Below are 17,642 nucleotides of genomic sequence, written 5' to 3'. Positions count from 1 at the left end.
ACCTTTGCAGCAAACGACTTTTTTTATATAGTGTCTAAAATAACAGTTAATGCTTTCTAGGAAAATATGTGTTTAAAAACTTAACTTGAACGACAATAATAAGGTCAAAGCAGGAGATTAAATTGAAAGTATTTTCCCCGTTCTTTTTTCACCATTTTTTTGTAATTATATCACAATAATGATGCAAAAAGAATATGGAAAAGAACTTTTAAAGTTAAGTTAATGCCTTGTGAAAAATTTGCCTTTGAGAATCTAAAAATTACCGCAACATAGGTTTACCGTAATCCGCATAAACACGCGTGTGGGAACCCATTCGTTTTTGCTTGCAAAAACAATCATATATGTAAATAAAATTGTGTATAGTATAGTAAATTGGTAAATATCGTATAGAATATATAAAATGGAAATATATCAGAAAGCCACTTTTCTAGTTTACACATAGACTAGTATGGGAAATCATTCCTTTTTGCTTGCAAAAGCGGTCATGGTAGTATTTAAGGGGGTATATTGTAAATCTCTAAATTAGATACAGAATATATAAACTGGAAATACACAGGAAAGCTGCCTTTCTCATTGTACTCTTTTGCATAAGTGTGACTTGATGTAAAAGTGGATTTTACATCCATAAGTAGGACTTTTGTTTTTTTTAGGATTAAATGATGCAATCAAGAGGACAGTGCTATTTACGATTTTTTTGTCCAAAATTGCAACCACATATTATGCCAAGCCCTCTGTCATATGTTATGTTGAAGGTTTTTGTGCAGTCAATGTTTTAATTGTGTAGCTTTGCAAACACAATACGATTGTCACAAAATATACTTGTAATGAAATACTTATATCAATAGGTTGAAGTCATAGAGGAAGTGGGACCAAAACTTGACAGCTTGGACTTTTGGCCCAAACTGATCACTCTGATTGTGTCTGTCATTGAAGAAGACAAAAATATATATGCCTGTGTACTTAATCAGTATGTATAAACATTTTATTCTGTGATATCATACAATGCTACTTTTGTACTGTTACCGGACATTGGGTCGAATACATGCTTCTTTCGAATACTTCAAATATACGCGTTATTCGAATACTTCACGAATACCTGCATAACAGTATTCGACTTCATGAATACTCTGGTAATTTTTTAGTGACAGCAATTCAAATGGCATTTAAATGAAACAAGTCAAGTACTTGTGTTCATGAATAGTGACAGCAATGCTAAATTAGGCTAAACAGTATTGTTGAATACTAAGGACTGCATGCTATTAAAAACGGTGTCAAAAGGTCAAACGTCAAACGTGGGTGTCTGCACCATGAGATGTTATTGCAGGTCAATGGAACTCGTTTTGCGAATACAGCTGCTTTCTAGGAAAATTTGTGTCTGTAGTGTTTGTAATATAACTGTTAAGGCTTTCTAAAAATATCTAGGTCAAAGCAAGAGATTAAAGTATTTTTTTCTTTTTTTAATTGTTTTTGTAATTATATGATATTAATAATGCGAAAAGAATACAGACAAAACTTTTTGTGGGTCCCCTTCCCTATATATATATATTTCTTTTTTTCCGTCTAACACGGATTTGTTCCCACTCTTTGGTCAAGAAAGAATGGTTCAAACTTTTTCAAATTTACACACATTATAGATATTGGTCTAAAGATGGTCCATGTGAATTTTGACCCCGTTAGATCCCTCGGTTCACCCACAGCCCCCCAAAACGTGAAATTTTTAAAGTGGCTATACTTGCTAGAGCAGATGATTCTGGAGGTTCATACTTTTTTTAATGGTACGTTGCAGCGTATTTTAAATTATTTTGTAACTTGAAGTTGTATATATCGATTTTCACCCCTTTACCACCAAATATTTGTTTGTTTGTTTGTTTGTTCACATGTTAATTAGGTCAGAAATACAAGATTTAACCTGCTGAAATTTTAAACAGCTGTGGATAGGGTGCTCCTTGTTGGCTGTTAAAAATTTCAGTGCATTAGGCTCAGTAATTACTGTTACTTCCCCAAGTATGTTTTTACATGCTGTCTTTTGTCCAATTTGTGCTCGCTCAGTGCACAGCTGACGCAATGGGAGTGATTGAGGATAGTGGCGCATGGAAAAATGCCTCTGCTTCACACATGAACGCAGTCGTCACTTGACAATTTTCTCACTGGTTGGAATTAAGATGTTACGATGTTAGTTACATTGCGCTGTAAACATTAATGTAGGTCAACTTATTCGTGTTTCGAAACGCAGAGCGACAACACAGCACCAGTTGTTACACCTGTGTAACATGACTTCTCCTACTGCAAGCGTTAATAAAACTGTTTTAGAACAGGTTTTGGACATAAAAAGCCCAGCTAAGCAATCATATTGGTATGTAGAAACTTAACGGCGCCAGGAAACGCTATGTGCGGATTAAAAATCACAATTCAACAAACAAAGGGCTGTGACTGTTACAAAACAAAAGTTTATAAATATTTCTTTTCATACCAGAAATGTCATCTGTGCAATTCAAATTCTTACCTAGCATATGCATGCACCATTCATCCTGTTACGAATTCAAAATATATGTGTGTGTGGGGACCCATTGGTTCTTGCTTGCAAAAACAATTATGTTATAACAGGCCACAAAAATATTGGTACCATACTAGGGTTGGCAAGCCGGTCAATGGACCGGTCAAATACGGTCAATTGACAGCACTTTATTTGACCGGTCAAATACTATTTTTAATTTTAAAAATCAAATCCGGTAAATTTTCTTGGACTTGCTTTTTGGTTGTTGGAAAGGGTAAATTATTTCTAATAACCCTCAGGTAGAACAGTTTAGGGCATACTCTTGTATTAAGTGCTTTTAAAGCCAATATAGATGTGTTTTGTTCATTTGAAATAAATGCCAAAACAATTAGGAGATTCTTTTCATTTGAAATTAAGATGTGATTTACGTTGTGGCAAACTTTGCAAGGTTTACAATGGAATTAAAAAACATGGATCACTTCTAGCACAGTTTTATCATAATAAAATTGAGTGTGATATGTCCATGAGGGAAAGTTAGTTCAATAGTATTTACTTGGCCATTTTTGCAAATGTTGCACATTTTTGCTGACAGATAAAAAAAAAATTAAATCATCTGGGTAAACTTGTAGATCTACAGTCCTTTTTTCGATAGTTGATGCAAAAATTGTTTGTAGCTATATATTTAGCTTATAATTACCCTGAATAGATTTTTGTGGATAAGTTACAGGTCAGTACTTATTGGGATAAAGTACGTACATATCAAGCTTTTGTATATTCCTATTTTGTCATGAATGGAGATGTGACAACAGCGTAACAGCATAAATTACGACTTTAAACAGGATAAGCGAGTTTTGCAGTTAAATCTCAGTCAAAATTAGACTTTAATCTGATGTATATAGAATATTATGAGAGTCCAGTTCACAAATGTGATTACTGAATGAAAATTATAGACACACAGGTGGGGTAAATGATGAAGTGAAGCATGCAATGCAGTCGGATAAGTCTGTAATATAATATAAACTGAACATTTCCTACTTCACAAATAAATTTACATGAGTTGAAACCTTCATTTCCATTACTTATGATTTAGAAGAAGAATAAACTTCCAACTTTTAACTAAAATTGCAATTTAATAATGTGCATAGTATTTGACCTATTTGACCGGTCAATTGACCAGATTTTATTTGACCGGTCAAATGCCCAACCCTATACCATACTGAATGTATCCATCAAATATATATCCCTTACAATTATAATGAATGGTGCGTAAATATGTCAGAGTTTCTGTAAAATGGAATATACAGGAAAACCACTATTCCAGTTTAACAATGATTGTGCCCTATTTTTACTGTTACCAAATCGCACCTGCACATGTGTGGGGACCCATTAGATTATGCTTGCAGAAATGATTATGATATAAAGTGCAGGGAAAAAGATAGGGACCCAATGAAATGTAGGTGTCAAATATATATATCCGTTATAAATATAGTAAATGGTATATGTGATACATCGTTAAATATGATGTAGTATATATAAACTGGCAGTATATAGGAAAACCACTATTATAGTTTAAAGTTGGGTTAATGCTTAGTCCTCAAGAATCTAGTAATAATCGCAACATTTGTTGTTGTAAATCTGCACAAACACACATGTGGAGACCCATTGTTTTTTGTTTGCAAAAACGTTCATATGTGTATATCAAATGATGTGTATAGTAAATTGGTAAATAGGATATATCCAGTCCCATCAGAAATATAGGAAAACCACCTTTCTAGTTCGTTTAGTATTTACAATTTTGGCTCCATTGGCCAAATGGTGACCATTACAGTCCCTATTATGTGTTTAAACACATGTGCCCTTGACAAACAATCAAATCCGGCGGAAGGAATTTTAGGTTTATGGTCAGACAGAAATGGCTACTTAATGCAGGGCCACACATGCCACCGGGCTTTGTTTTCACTGGAATAGAGCTGTAAGCTATTTAGTTATTATGGGTCCCCTTCCCTGAAGGGGACACCGACACATATTGTTTTTGTCCGTATTTTTTTCTCTGACTAACGCTGGTTTGTTATATGCGTTTGGTCTAGAAAGAGTGCTTTAAATTTATTTAAATTTTGACAGATGTTAGTTATTAACCTAAATTTAATCCTCCTGAAATTTGACCCCAAATGACCCAGCAGTTCACCCACAGGCCCCCAAAACGTAAATTTTTAAAAACAGCTATACTAACTAACGTACATCATCTAGGATTTAAAAGCTTTGTTGATTGGTGCAATTAACGTAAATTTGATCCTCCTGAAATTTGACCCCAAATGACCCAGCGGTTTTCCCATAGGCCCCCAAAATGTAAAATTGTTAAAACATGGTTTGTTATACGCGTTTGGTCAAGAAAGAGTGCTTCGAATTATTCAAATTTTGACAGATGTTAGTTATTAACCTAAATTTAATCCTCCTGAAATCTGATCCTGAATGATCCTGCGGTTCACCCACAGGCCCCCAAAACGTAAAATTTTAAAAACAGCTATACTGACTAAAGTGCATCATCTAGGATTTATATGCTTTGTTGATTGGTGCAATTAACGTAAATTTGATCCTCCTGAAATTTGACCCCAAATGACCCAGCGGTTTTCCCATAGGCCCCCAAAATGTAAAATTGTTAAAACATGGTTTGTTATACGCGTTTGGTCAAGAAAGAGTGCTTCGAATTATTCAAATTTTGACAGATGTTAGTTATTAACCTAAATTTGATCCTCCTGAAATTTGAACCCAAATGACCCAGCGGTTCACCCACAGGCCCCCAAAACGTAAAAATTTTAAAACGACTATACTGACCAAAGTAGATGATCAAGGTGTTTCATGCTTTGTAGTTTGATGCAATCTAAGATATTCTAAAGAATTTTTTACCCTTTAAAATGATTGACCCATTTTCACCCCTTAAACCCCAAAGTGTTTGTTTCTTCCTAACGCTGGTTTGTTAAACGTGTTTGGTTAAGAAAGAGTGCTTCAAATTTATTAAAATTTACACAGGTGTTAGTTATTTCTCCATATTTGATCCTCCTGAAGTTTGACCCTGAATGACCCAAGGGTTCACCCACAGGTCCCCTATACATAAATTTTCTATTTGGCTATACTGACCTAAGTACATGATCTAGGGGTTTCATGCTTTGTTGGTTGGTGCAATTTAAGATATTGTAAAGTTTTTTGTAACTTTTTATTGGATTCACCCATTTTGCACCCCTTTACCCAAAAAATAATTGGTTTTAGTTTTTCCAGTCCCTTAGGTCAGAAATGCAAGCCTGTGATGTGTACTAAAAGGTAAAATTTGAAGAAAAAAAATTGTTAAAAAATTACAGTGGATTACTCATTTAGTGTTCCAAATTTTGGCTCAATGGCCAAATGGTTACCGTTACAGCCCATAATATGTGTACACTGGAAAGCCCAAGGGAGTGCTCTGTCAAACCAGTGAAGTACACTGGAAAGCCCAGCGGAATACCCTGTCAAACCAGTGAATTTACATGATACAATCATTCTCTATTAGTGGTGTTTGCCACGTTTTTACAGGATGATCTAACTAGCCTATCTTTAAAATCAGCAATTGTGATTGTTGCGTCATATTTTATACATTGTTTCGGCATTGTAGGCCATTGTTTCCACACAAAGCAATGAAGCCCAGTTGACTCTTTCACTTTGCTACACTGTATATATGTGTGTTATTTATTACAATATTGTTTTCAATGTAGCTAATGGCATAAAAGAACATTGTATTTTTTAATGTTGCAATATTTTTGTGCAATATTATGCTTCTACTAATAGGTACTTAAGAATCTAAAAGTAGCCAGAACTTAATCAATTCTCATAAACACATGTGTGGGGAACCATGTGTTTTTTAATGTCCAAACAATCATATATGTAGATGAAATGGTGTGTATGGTAAATCAAATCAGGACATAGAATACATAAAATAGTCATATACATAGAAAAGCCACCATTCTAGTTATTGGGAGTTTTAGCCGATGTTTATATTTTACTATTAGGTAAACCAGAAATTGGTGAAATTTTGTCTATAATGTTATTTGTTCAGGTTTCACAGCATTGAAAGACTGAAAGTTTGTAGTTTCTTGTTTTATGTGTTTAACAGGTTTCCAAATGAATTGAATGTCGGCCATGTAAGTGCACAAAGAATGTGGCACTTATTTTCTGAGGACTTGCGACCTGCCCTGATTGAACACAGCCAACACAGACTTTGCAAAACGACAGATTACATGAACTTGCAGTTTAAAGTAAAGTGGCTATATAAAGAATATGTTTCTGGTCTTAATGCAAAGTTGAATGTCACACCTGAATATTCACAGTAAGTTAAAAGTAGCAAGTGGTATTTTTGCTCAAACAAATTTTGTGCTTACTTTGCAAACTGCTGTAATACAAGCTTGTAGTTTTTAATCTTAAGTTAGGATTGCCTTATTTTGTGATATAGGTGGTTTGAACCTTTTACTCTTGATTGGCTGGATGAAAATGAAAAGTTGTCATTAGAATTTTTAAAAGGCGCATACGATAGAGATAAGCGTGATGAGGTATTTATACTTCTATTACTGCATTGGTAACTTTTATGTAGATTGAATTAGTTGTATACGCTGGTTTATTTTTGTCAAGTTTCAGCAAAGCTCGCAGCATGCCTTGTTTTCTTGCTCGGTTGTGGACATTTTTACACAACTGAATCAAAGTTTTGAGATTATCAAAAAGTTGGAATGTCCTGAACCATCTGTGGTGTCAAAATATATGAGGAGATTTTCACAGGTAGGTCGTAACCAAACTATGTGCTCATTTTATGGGTCGACTTCCCGGAAAGGGACACATTGTTTTTGTCTGTAGTTTTTTACTTTTTATGGGTCCCCTTCCTGGAAGGGGACACATCTTGATTTCATTATGTTTTTGTTGTTTTTTCCTTCTTCTCCCTTGAAGTTTGTCCATGCATGTTTGGCAGGAAATCTTTAGAGCAGGGGTTCCCAACCTGTGGTACGCGTACGAGTACGAAGGTTTTTCAGGTGGTACGCGAGTAGCTTCCGTTTTGTTCACATAAACCTGGATTTACAACCTTATATTTCGTTTATCTGGGTTTGTTTACAAAAAAACATTCCCCAGGCCTATTGTCATTGTTACGTAACTATTTCTGTTGTTTGGTTACATTACGATCTTCAAAATACAGGTCATGTCAATTGCCAACAAAAAGCATAGTTACTATGAAAAGCCGTACAACACGGTGGGCGTTAATTATGTCCAATGATTTCTCTTGATATATATCATCTACAGTTTTGTAGCGTTGAAAGAAATATGATTCGAACAAATTAGTTGTTCAGCAAGAAGTGGTACCACAGATCACATTGATATGCTCTATTGTGGTACGCGTGGCAGTGTAAAGCGTCCAAGTGGTACGAGATCGTAAAAAGGTTGGGAACCCCTGCTTTAGAGGATTTGGAAGAAACTTTTACAGATGGTAGAGTTGGTTATGTAGATGTGCCATCTGCTTCGTTTGACTTGATAACTCCAGTATTTACCCTGCTAGACTCCAAAGTGCGTTTTTGTATGTTGCTGTGCACCACAAACGAAAAATTTGTGTAGTGTAATAGTATAATAAAGGCAACAGAACACGTGGTACTTGTGTTTGTGCATTACTTGGTGGACATTTTTGCACATGCCAGTCAGAGGGGTTTTAACAGCCTTGTGATGTCAGAAGCGTTAACAAATGTTGCTAATAACGCTTCTAGTGGTTAGAATGTTAAACATTGTCAGATTTGGATAAAATTTTACAGGACTGTTGATTAGATCATTGTGGTTTCATATTTTATACTTTTGGGTGTTGAATCCCATCAGTAACCCCCCAAAATGGGTAAGTTTTTTAAACAGTGCCAGAATTAGGGCTGTTATCAAATAAAGGTTTTTAATTTTTCAAATAATCAAATAATTCAAATAATTTAGAATACCGGATACGTAAGGCCCAGATTTACTTTTAAATAAGGATGGTTGAAACAAATCTAGGCTACATATTTTTTTCTGTTTAAAATAATAATCAGTACAGATAGAGACATGTTTCAATTAATCTCTGTAATTTGGCAAAAGCACATGAACATATTACGTGTGTATTTTAACACCATTACAACAGCTTTTTCTTGGATACTGGCTGAATTGAATTGTGATCTACACCATTTTAATCACTTGCATGAAAAACTTGAATTATTCCTGGGTGTAACTAATACCGGAATGAACAGTAAATTGTCATGCTTTTTTGTGTAATATTTTTGGGGGAATGGGTAAAGAACATTAATATAAGGCTGAAAACATATGTTTAAGTGCTTCTGTGTAACCGCAATTCCATAACAATGTCACCAATGTGTTCAAATAAATTGATTTTGCACACATATATTGTGGTTTACTGCACAGGAAAAAATTATTTGATTATTTGAAATGAGTAAAAAATTATTTGATAAATTTTCAAATAATTAAAAATTTCAAATAATCAAATAATTATTTGTTTGATAACAGCTCTAGCCGGAATTAATTGAAAATTGTATAACTTGTAGAATATGCCTTTTATAGTTGTCAATTGTTGTGTTTTACCTTGTAGCCCCAACATTTACCCCACTTCCCTCAAAAAGAGTCAATTTTTTAAACATTGTCTGAATTGAATGAAATTTGGAGAGTTTGTAGAGTGTGTCATTCATAGGTATAGAATGTTGTGGATCACCCTGTTGCCCGAAGATTTACCTGACTAGCCCTGAATATGAGTTATTGACCCCAAAAAACCTTCAAAAATGCAGTTTGTACTCCATGTAGCATATTTATTTATGCACAGTACCGATCACTGTGTTTGATGTTACAATACCAAACTGTCTCACAGTTATCTCTTGAAGTGCATTATTTACAACTTTGCATGTGTGGGGACCCATGCATTTCTACTTGCAGAAACAGCCAAGGTTATAAAAGACGGTGGCTAATATGGGACCCAATATAAAATAAGTGTAGGAAATATACGTAGTAATTATGGGTCCCCTTCCCTGAAGGGGACACATATTGATTTTACTCAAAATGTTTTTGTTTTTTTTCTTTGTTTTTCTTCTTTTTTCTTCTACCCAAAGTTTGTCCGACTCGTTTTTCCATCAAATCCTTGATGGATTTGGATGAAATTTACACAGATGGTAGATGTAGTTATGTAGATGTGCATCCCACTTTGTTGTTGTTGATAACCCCAGTATTTACCCCGCTAGCCCCCTAAAATGTTTTTTTTTCCCCGAAGTTTGTCCGACTCGTTTTTCTATCAAATGCTTGATGGATGAGGCTGAAATTTGCACAGATGGTATATGTAGTTATGTAGATGTGCATCCCACTTTGTTGTTGTTGATAACCCCAGTATTTACCCCGCTAGCCCCCTAAAATGTTTTTTTCCCCCGAAGTTTGTCTGACTTGTTTTTCCATCAAATGCTTGATGGATGTGGCTGAAACTTATACAGATGGTAGATGTAGTTATGTAGATGTGCATTCCACTTTGTTTTTGTTGATAACCCCAGTAGTTACCCCGCTAGCCCCCTAAAATGGGTATTTTCTCCCGAAGTTTGTCCGACTCGTTTTTCTATCAAATGCTTGATGGATGTGGCTGAAACTTATACAGATGCTAGATATAGTTATGTAGATGTGCATCCCACTTTGTTTTCCGGATAACCCTAGTATTTACTCCGCTAGCCCCCTAAAAGGGGTGAGTTTGTAAACAATGTCAGAATTGGCTAAACTTTGGATAGCTTGTAAAGTATGCCAATTATCGTTATTGCGCCATTGCAGTTCGGGGGTTGTTAACAGCCCTTTGACGTCAGAAACATTAACGGTTGTTGCTCAAAACACCTCTAGTGGTTGAAATTTTAAACATTGGCAGATTGGACTGAAATTTTGCAGTACTATTGATTGAGTCATTGTGGTTTCCTACTTTTAAGTTTGTGTGTGTTGAACCTCAATTAGTTATCCTACTAGCCCCCTAAAATGAGTTTTTTATTATGGGTCCCCTTCCCTGAAGGGGACACATATTGTTTTTGTCCGTATTTTTTTTTCTTTTTTCTGTCTAACGCTGGTTTGTAACGCTCGTTTGGTCAAGAAAGCGTGCTTTAAATTTATTCAAATTTGGACAGATGTTAGTTATTAATCCGAGTTTGGTCCCCGTGAAATTTGACCCCGAATGACCCGGCGGTTCACCCACAGACCCCCAAAACGTAAATTTTTTAAACGCTCGTTTGTAACGCTCGTTTGGTCAAGAAAACGTGCTTTAAATTTATTCAAATTTGGACAGATGTTAGTTATTAATCCGAGTTTGGTCCCCGTATGACCCAGCGGTTCACCCACAGACCCCCAAAACGTAAAATTTTTAAACGCTGGTTTGTAACGCTCGTTTGGCCAAGAAAGAGTGCTTCAAATTGATTCAAATTTATGTTAGTTATTGATCTGAACTTGATCCTCCAGAAATTTGACCCCGAATGACCCAGCGGTACACCCACAGGCCCCCGAAACGTAAATGTGTCTAACGCTCGTTTGGTCAAGAAAGACACTGTAGGCAGAAGTCCCAAGAGAGTACGTATACGAATAATAGGACAGAGCGGGAGGGCTCAGCTTGACGTCGGACAGACGTTTTACGACACGTCGTTTTGGTGATTAGAAATCAGCTGTTTTTGCACAGCAATGCTATTTCGTTTTATTAAGTTATCACTCACATTTTCTGTTTTGGCAAAGGTTTCACACATATGACGTGATTTAAACCTAATAAGCGTGCTTCGGTTTCGTATATGTCAAGCAAAACTTTGTTAATCAAACTAAATGTGAAAAATAAACTTGACTTTTTTGCAAGATAAATGTTTTTTTTTAATGCTCGTTGTCAGGTTGTCCGCTGCATGACCACGGGTTACTTAAGGTCAATTAGTAGGTGTTACTAACACAGTTCAGAACTTTCTTTCGTAATAACGTAGCATTTTTTTTTAATCAAATACTCAAGGCATGTATAAATTAGGTCAAACGCTGTTGTTGAACACTAAGGACGGCATGCTATTGAAAACGGTGTCAAAAGGTCAAACAGTCGTTTGGTGTGTGCACTCTAAAAGGTTACTACAGGTCAATGGTACTCGTTTTGCGAAACAAAGTTAAATGGAAAACAATTTGTTATGTATACACTTGAAGCAAATCGCTTTTTAATTTAAATTGTCTGTAACACAACTGTTACAGCTTTCTAGAAAAAAATTGTGTTTAAAACCCGACCTTGGACGACAATATCTGGGTCAAAGCAAGAGATTAAATTGAAAGTATTTGTTTCGTTCTTTTTTAATGTTTTTGTAATTATACGACAATAATAGTGCAAAAAAATACAAACAAAATTTTTTATTGTTGGGTTAATGCTTTCTAAAAATTTGTTCTTAAGAATTTAAAAATCACCGCAACTTTTGTTTACTGTAAATCCGCACAAACACGCATGTGGGGACCCATTAGTTTTTGTTTACAAAAACAATCATATGTGTAGATCAAATGATGAGTATAGTAAAATGGTAAATATCGTATAGAATATATAAAATGGAAATATATCAGAAAGCCACCATTCTAGTTTAAATAGTTTTTACTCCATATAGCATATTTAGATATGCACAGTACCAATCACTGTGTTTGTCTTCACAATACCAAACTTACTCATTGTTATCTATTAAATTGCATTATTTTCAACTTTGCATGTGTGGGGACCCATGAGTTTTTGCCTGCAGAAACAACCAAGGTTATAAAAGACGATGGCTAATATGGGACCCAATACAAAATAAGCATAGGAAATATATTTATGTTTTAAAATAGATCATATTGTATGTGCAAGGGCAATATGTGCTAAGCCACCCTTCTAGTTCTATTCTTATTATTGAAATCTCCTTTGAAGTAAAACGACTGCGACGATTCCGGGTCATTAAAATCAGATCAAGAAATTCAGTGTGAAAAACCACTAAATCTCTCGCTATATTTTATTTGTTTTATCAAAACGCTTTTTTTATAGCAAAATGCATTTGTTTTGATAAAACAAATAAAATATAGCGACAGATTTAGTGGTTTTTCACACTGAATTTCTTGTAGGAAATATATATTAGTTTTAAAATAGCTTATAGCAGTGGTCGTCAACCTATGGGTCGCGACCCCAAATGGGGTCGCCTAAACTTGTTCTGGGGTCGCAATAAGTCGCCTAATTTAATTTATTGCATTTTAAAATTGATTACAGAAAATGAAACTAATATTATGTTCTTTTAGATCGCAACTTTTGCTCTTGTTTTGTAGTAGAGCTAGCTACCTCCTGTTGCAATTAAATCGTGGTAGTGGAAAAACAGAAAATGCCTTTATCGCGTAATAATGGGTTTCGACAACGTGTATTATGACTCAACACTATAAGTTTGTATTATTTAAGGTGACACCAGAACGAGTGAATAGTTATTTAAGCAACGTACCCAACTATGCCAAATTTTTCTAATCCCGTTTTCAACCACGTGGCTGTGTGAAGCAGGATTTAGTGTAATGAGTGTATTAAAAACGAAACATCGTAATCGATTGGAAGTGGGGCATGACATGCGGTTAAGCTTGTGCTTTTTTCGTAATGTTTTGGTATAGCCATTTTTTCGGAATACTTTTGTATTGCCATATTTGTTTGTAATTATGTACAGTTTGTGTAATTGTTCTTTCGGTTCAGCATTACTTAAAACATTTTTCTCAGTGTTGAAAAAAATGGGGTCGCATGTAAATTCTGACTTCATTTTCCCTTAAATTGGGGTCGCCTATAAAAAAGGTTGAAGACCACTGGCTTATAGTGTATATGCAAGGGCAATATGTGCTAAGCCACCCTTCTAGTTTTGTTTCTTTTTTTCTTTCTTTTTCTTCTTTTTTCTAATGCTGGTTAGTTCCATGCAATTGGGCAAGAAAGGGTGCTTTAAACTTTTTCAAGTTTACGCACATCTTAGTTAGTTATTATGGGTCCCGTTCCCTGAAGGGGAAACATATTGTTTTGTCCATTTTTTGTTCTCTTTTCTGTCTACCGCTGGTTTGTTATACGTGTTGATCATGAAAGAAATTTGATCCTCCTGAAGTTTGATCCAGTGGTTTACCCACAGGCCCTTGTTGATTAGTGCAATATTAGATAATCTAAAGAATTTTGTAACTTGTTATTGGATTAACCCATCAGTATTGCTTGTTGTTCAGACGATCGACAAAGTTTTGGATTCTTACGTTGAACTGGTGTCCAAAGATTTTATGCTGCTTTGTCGAAAGGAGAAAGTTGGCTGTATTTTAATGAACAACATACAACAACTTCGAGTTCAACTAGAGAAGATGTTTCAATTCATGGGTGGTGAACAGGTGTGTTGTTTTGTTGGTTTGAAATTATTTTTGATAGCATCTGAACATAAAAAAACAAAATTTTTAATGTCTCAACTTGGAAACTTATTTAAACAGAGATTCCCCCACAGTCATGCAAACATAAATTATTTTTTAGTCTAATTTTATGACATTCCAAATACAATCGGCATGATTTTAAGATTGCCAAAACTAATTAAGTGTTTAATGCTTGCATACACAAAGAGATATGCAGACAATCTCAAAACACAAAGTACAATTAAATTGCAAGAAAGTTACCAACTATCATAGCAAATAATGAGTACATTGGATTAGAGTTGAAAGACAAAATTGAAAATGATAAAAAAACTGAAATTACAACACAATTGGCAGCATCAATACTATACCACAGGGCTCATAAAAGTTTTTTCACAGCAGCCGTGTTGCATGCATAGCTTACTAATGCAGCCTATCCTGAACAAAAGTTCATTTTTACAGGAAAGTAACAATAAAGGCAAATGTGCATGCACAATTGATAACTTTTAGCCATAAGTGAAATTATCCACACATATTGTGTAAATCTTTTTGCGAGCAGTGAACCAACATTCACTGGCTTGTACTGTGATTCTTCACAAACATTTAAAATGGTTCAATATTTTAAAAAGAGCCCAAGGATAAAGGCTCTTGTGGAAAACAAAAACGTAATAGGTATAAAAAGTTGTCAAAAAGAGTGTTTTGATTCAGTCACTTTTTTGTTCTAGGCGTTTATTGCTAATGATGTACAGAATGCAAAAAGTAGCAATAGGTCTGGTTGTTTACATTAGTGGTAATTGTTGACATGACTATCACATGGTCAGATGTTACTGCCATTCAGCACATGCAGATTGGGAACCCAGTTTCGAATGATTTTTATGCTAGTGCCACAATTAATCATTTTAATTTGTCAATGTCTCTTACACTTTTGGGTTTTCTGGCAGAATTTTAAACGGTCCTTAACTGGGCCTTAGACCCAAATAGCTCTGTTGAAGCTAAATTTTAAGTTGTGTATTAAGTTTGGGTGTATTTGGTTTTTCCGCATTTTATGTAATGTTCTAATTACTCTTTTACTTATTTTTTTGATTTAGTTGGATCAAGGTACATGTGATGTATTAAAAGAAAGCCAAGTTAAGCTAAACACTTACCTTGACAAGTTTAGTTCATTGTTTGGCCTGAGCTTCAAAAGCAGAATCAAGCAAAGCATTCATGCCATGGGTAATCTTCTTTATAAGGTTTGTTGCTACGTACCTTTTTAGTTAATAGATCTAATACATTTTTAGAGTGTTCTTAAGATGTTTAATTATGGGTCCCCTTCCATCTTTTTTCTGTCTTATGCTGGTTTGTTATAGGCGTTTGGTCAAGAAAAAGTGCATTAAATTTATTCAAACTTGGACAGGTGTTAGTTATTAATCCAAATTTGATCCTCATGAAGTTTGTCTGGGAATGACCCAGCGATTCACCCACAGCCCACCAAAACGTAAAAAATTTAAAACGACTCTACTGACTAAAGTACATCATCGAGGAGTTTTTAGCTTTGTTGTGTGGTGCAATGTAAGGTATTCTAAAGAATTTTGTAGCTTTTGCACCGCCCCTTTTCCCTCCTTAAACCCCGAAATATTCAGTTTTAGTCCTTCGGTCAGTCAGGTAGAGGTCCCAAGGGAGAAATTCACTGGTTTTTGTGCAGCAATGCTATGCCATTTTATTAAGTTATAATGTCCATTTTCTGTTTTGCAAATGTTTCACACCTTAGACATAATTTAAACTCGATAAATGTACTTAGGTTTTGTATAAAGCTGGCAAAACGTTGTTGATCGACATAAAGGTAAAAAAAATAAGCTTGACTTTTTCGAAACCCGCAATATATGGTCTTTAAAGGGTCGTTGGCTGCTGAATGACGAGAGGTCACATAAGGTCAGCTTGTAGGTATTACAAACACAGTTAAGAACGATTTACGGTCGAACTGGTGATTCCCTCCCTACGAAGCTGACATGTGCAGCATACAAGGCTTCAGTACAACGCCTTTAATAGGCCTGGCGTACCATGATTTATCGATATGTATGCCGTGATTGCTGGTCTGTATTGACGCTTTAAGACTGGGTGTCAAAAGGTCGCTTTCTAATAATTTGTTCTAGAGAATCTAAAAATAGCCGCAAAATTTGTTTACCATCAATCCGCACAAACATGCATGTGCAGTGTTTTTTAAGGTGTTTTGGGGGACCGAAATGGTTCCCCAAATTTCTCCAGCGGTTTCCCAAAATTTGGACTTGCAACTACAGTAGAAAAGTGATGGTTGTTTCTCGCTATGTCTTTGGTATTTAAATGAAACACTTGCGGTCTCTTAAAACTACTTAGTGGTCACCCAAACCAAACCTTAAAAAAAAAACCTGTGCGTGCGGGAACCCATTCGTTTTTGTTTACAAAAACAATCATATGTGTGGATCAAATGATGTGTATAGTAAATTGGTAAATAGAATATAGAATATAGAATATATAAAATTGAAGTATGTAAGATAGCCACCTTTCTAGTTAAATTTAAAAATACCAAGTGGTGTGGAAAAGTTGCAAGCCTGTGTAAATGCTTAGTTTGTTTCAAGGTATCCAAATCAAACCAAAAATCTGGTAAAATGCAACATTTCAAAGACTGCTCTCCTCAAGATGTGGATGAGGTTTTGAGGCCACTTATGGACTTGCTAAATGGAAGGTACAAAAATCACAGAATGTTTGTTGCTAAGATGTTTAAGAAGCTAATACATTTTGTGAAAACTTTTAATTTTTTTGAATTTTCTATTCACACAGCTTGGAGTTATTTGCCAGTACATGTGAAAAAACTATCCTTAAACGTGTTTTAAAAGAACTCTGGAAAATTGTTGTGACAAGTTTAGAAAAGGAAATAATTTTGCCCCCTCATGGGGAATTGTCTGTAAGTAATCTTGACATATTATTTTAAATGTATACTATTTAACTACCACATAGCAAAAACACCAGATCATGCTAAAAGTGTTGCATTTTGAGGAAAAAGTTACTTAGATAATAAATTTTAATTCATGCGCTTTTGACACAAAGGACTTGAGTCGAGATGAATTTGCGAAAAATTTGACAACACAGCAGTGCAGCATTCTTGTTTCCGTTTTGGACTCTATTAAGGTTGTAATTTGTTTTATTTATTTTTTCTGTTTTTTTTCTTATGACTTCTATCTTTTAAGTTGTATTTTCATGCTGGTGGAAATGGTTTGAAAAAGACATATCTGGAGAAAAATGAAGAAGTCCAGTCTCTTAAATATGCTTTGTCATTGTACACCCAGACAACTGATTCTTTGATTAAAGCTTTTATACTTGACCAAAAACCACAAGGTGTTTGTTCTTTATTTGTTTTGTTAGCTGATTGGCTGATAAAGTGCTTTATTAATCATTCTACTAATTACCCTGTTTTTTTTCTGTTTTGTAAAAAATGTAATATGTGTTGTTTTTTAGACAAGCAGGATGACAACCCACAATTAGGAGATCTTTCTGTCCAAGTTGACATATTTACTCACCCTGGCACAGGAGAACACAAAATCACAGTCAAAGGTGAAATATTTTTACCTTTTATATAACTATTTGAGATAATTCTACACCAGTTTTTTTATGTCTCCTAAAGGGATCTTTCTCTTTTTTCCTATTTTCTGCCTGATGCTGGTTTGTGCAACCCATTTGGCCAAGAAATAGTGCTTCAAACTTTGTACAATTTTACAAATGATCT

The 17,642-nt window shown here is 34.9% G+C and overlaps 1 protein-coding gene across 3 annotated transcripts in view; it reads left to right on the top strand.

Moving 5' to 3' along the window:
* The window catches only part of LOC145238610 (protein unc-13 homolog B-like), a 90,721-nt gene that overhangs the window by 60,969 nt on the left and 12,110 nt on the right, over positions 1 to 17,642 (top strand). For all 3 annotated transcript variants that reach the window (XM_080101831.1, XM_080101832.1, XM_080101830.1), the window contains exons 26-36: positions 846 to 967; positions 6,633 to 6,845; positions 6,969 to 7,065; positions 7,145 to 7,288; positions 13,736 to 13,891; positions 14,992 to 15,135; positions 16,498 to 16,604; positions 16,700 to 16,823; positions 16,967 to 17,047; positions 17,107 to 17,254; positions 17,375 to 17,470. In XM_080101831.1, coding sequence (XP_079957957.1) covers positions 846 to 967; positions 6,633 to 6,845; positions 6,969 to 7,065; positions 7,145 to 7,288; positions 13,736 to 13,891; positions 14,992 to 15,135; positions 16,498 to 16,604; positions 16,700 to 16,823; positions 16,967 to 17,047; positions 17,107 to 17,254; positions 17,375 to 17,470 — 1,432 coding nt within the window. The remainder of the gene's footprint in view (positions 1 to 845; positions 968 to 6,632; positions 6,846 to 6,968; positions 7,066 to 7,144; positions 7,289 to 13,735; positions 13,892 to 14,991; positions 15,136 to 16,497; positions 16,605 to 16,699; positions 16,824 to 16,966; positions 17,048 to 17,106; positions 17,255 to 17,374; positions 17,471 to 17,642) is intronic.

Source organism: Phallusia mammillata, chromosome 7 (assembly GCF_965637545.1).
Source record: "Phallusia mammillata chromosome 7, kaPhaMamm4.hap1.1, whole genome shotgun sequence".
NCBI lineage: Eukaryota > Metazoa > Chordata > Ascidiacea > Phlebobranchia > Ascidiidae > Phallusia > Phallusia mammillata.
Note: the sequence above shows the minus strand (reverse complement) of the source record. Positions and strands in the feature narration are given on the sequence as shown.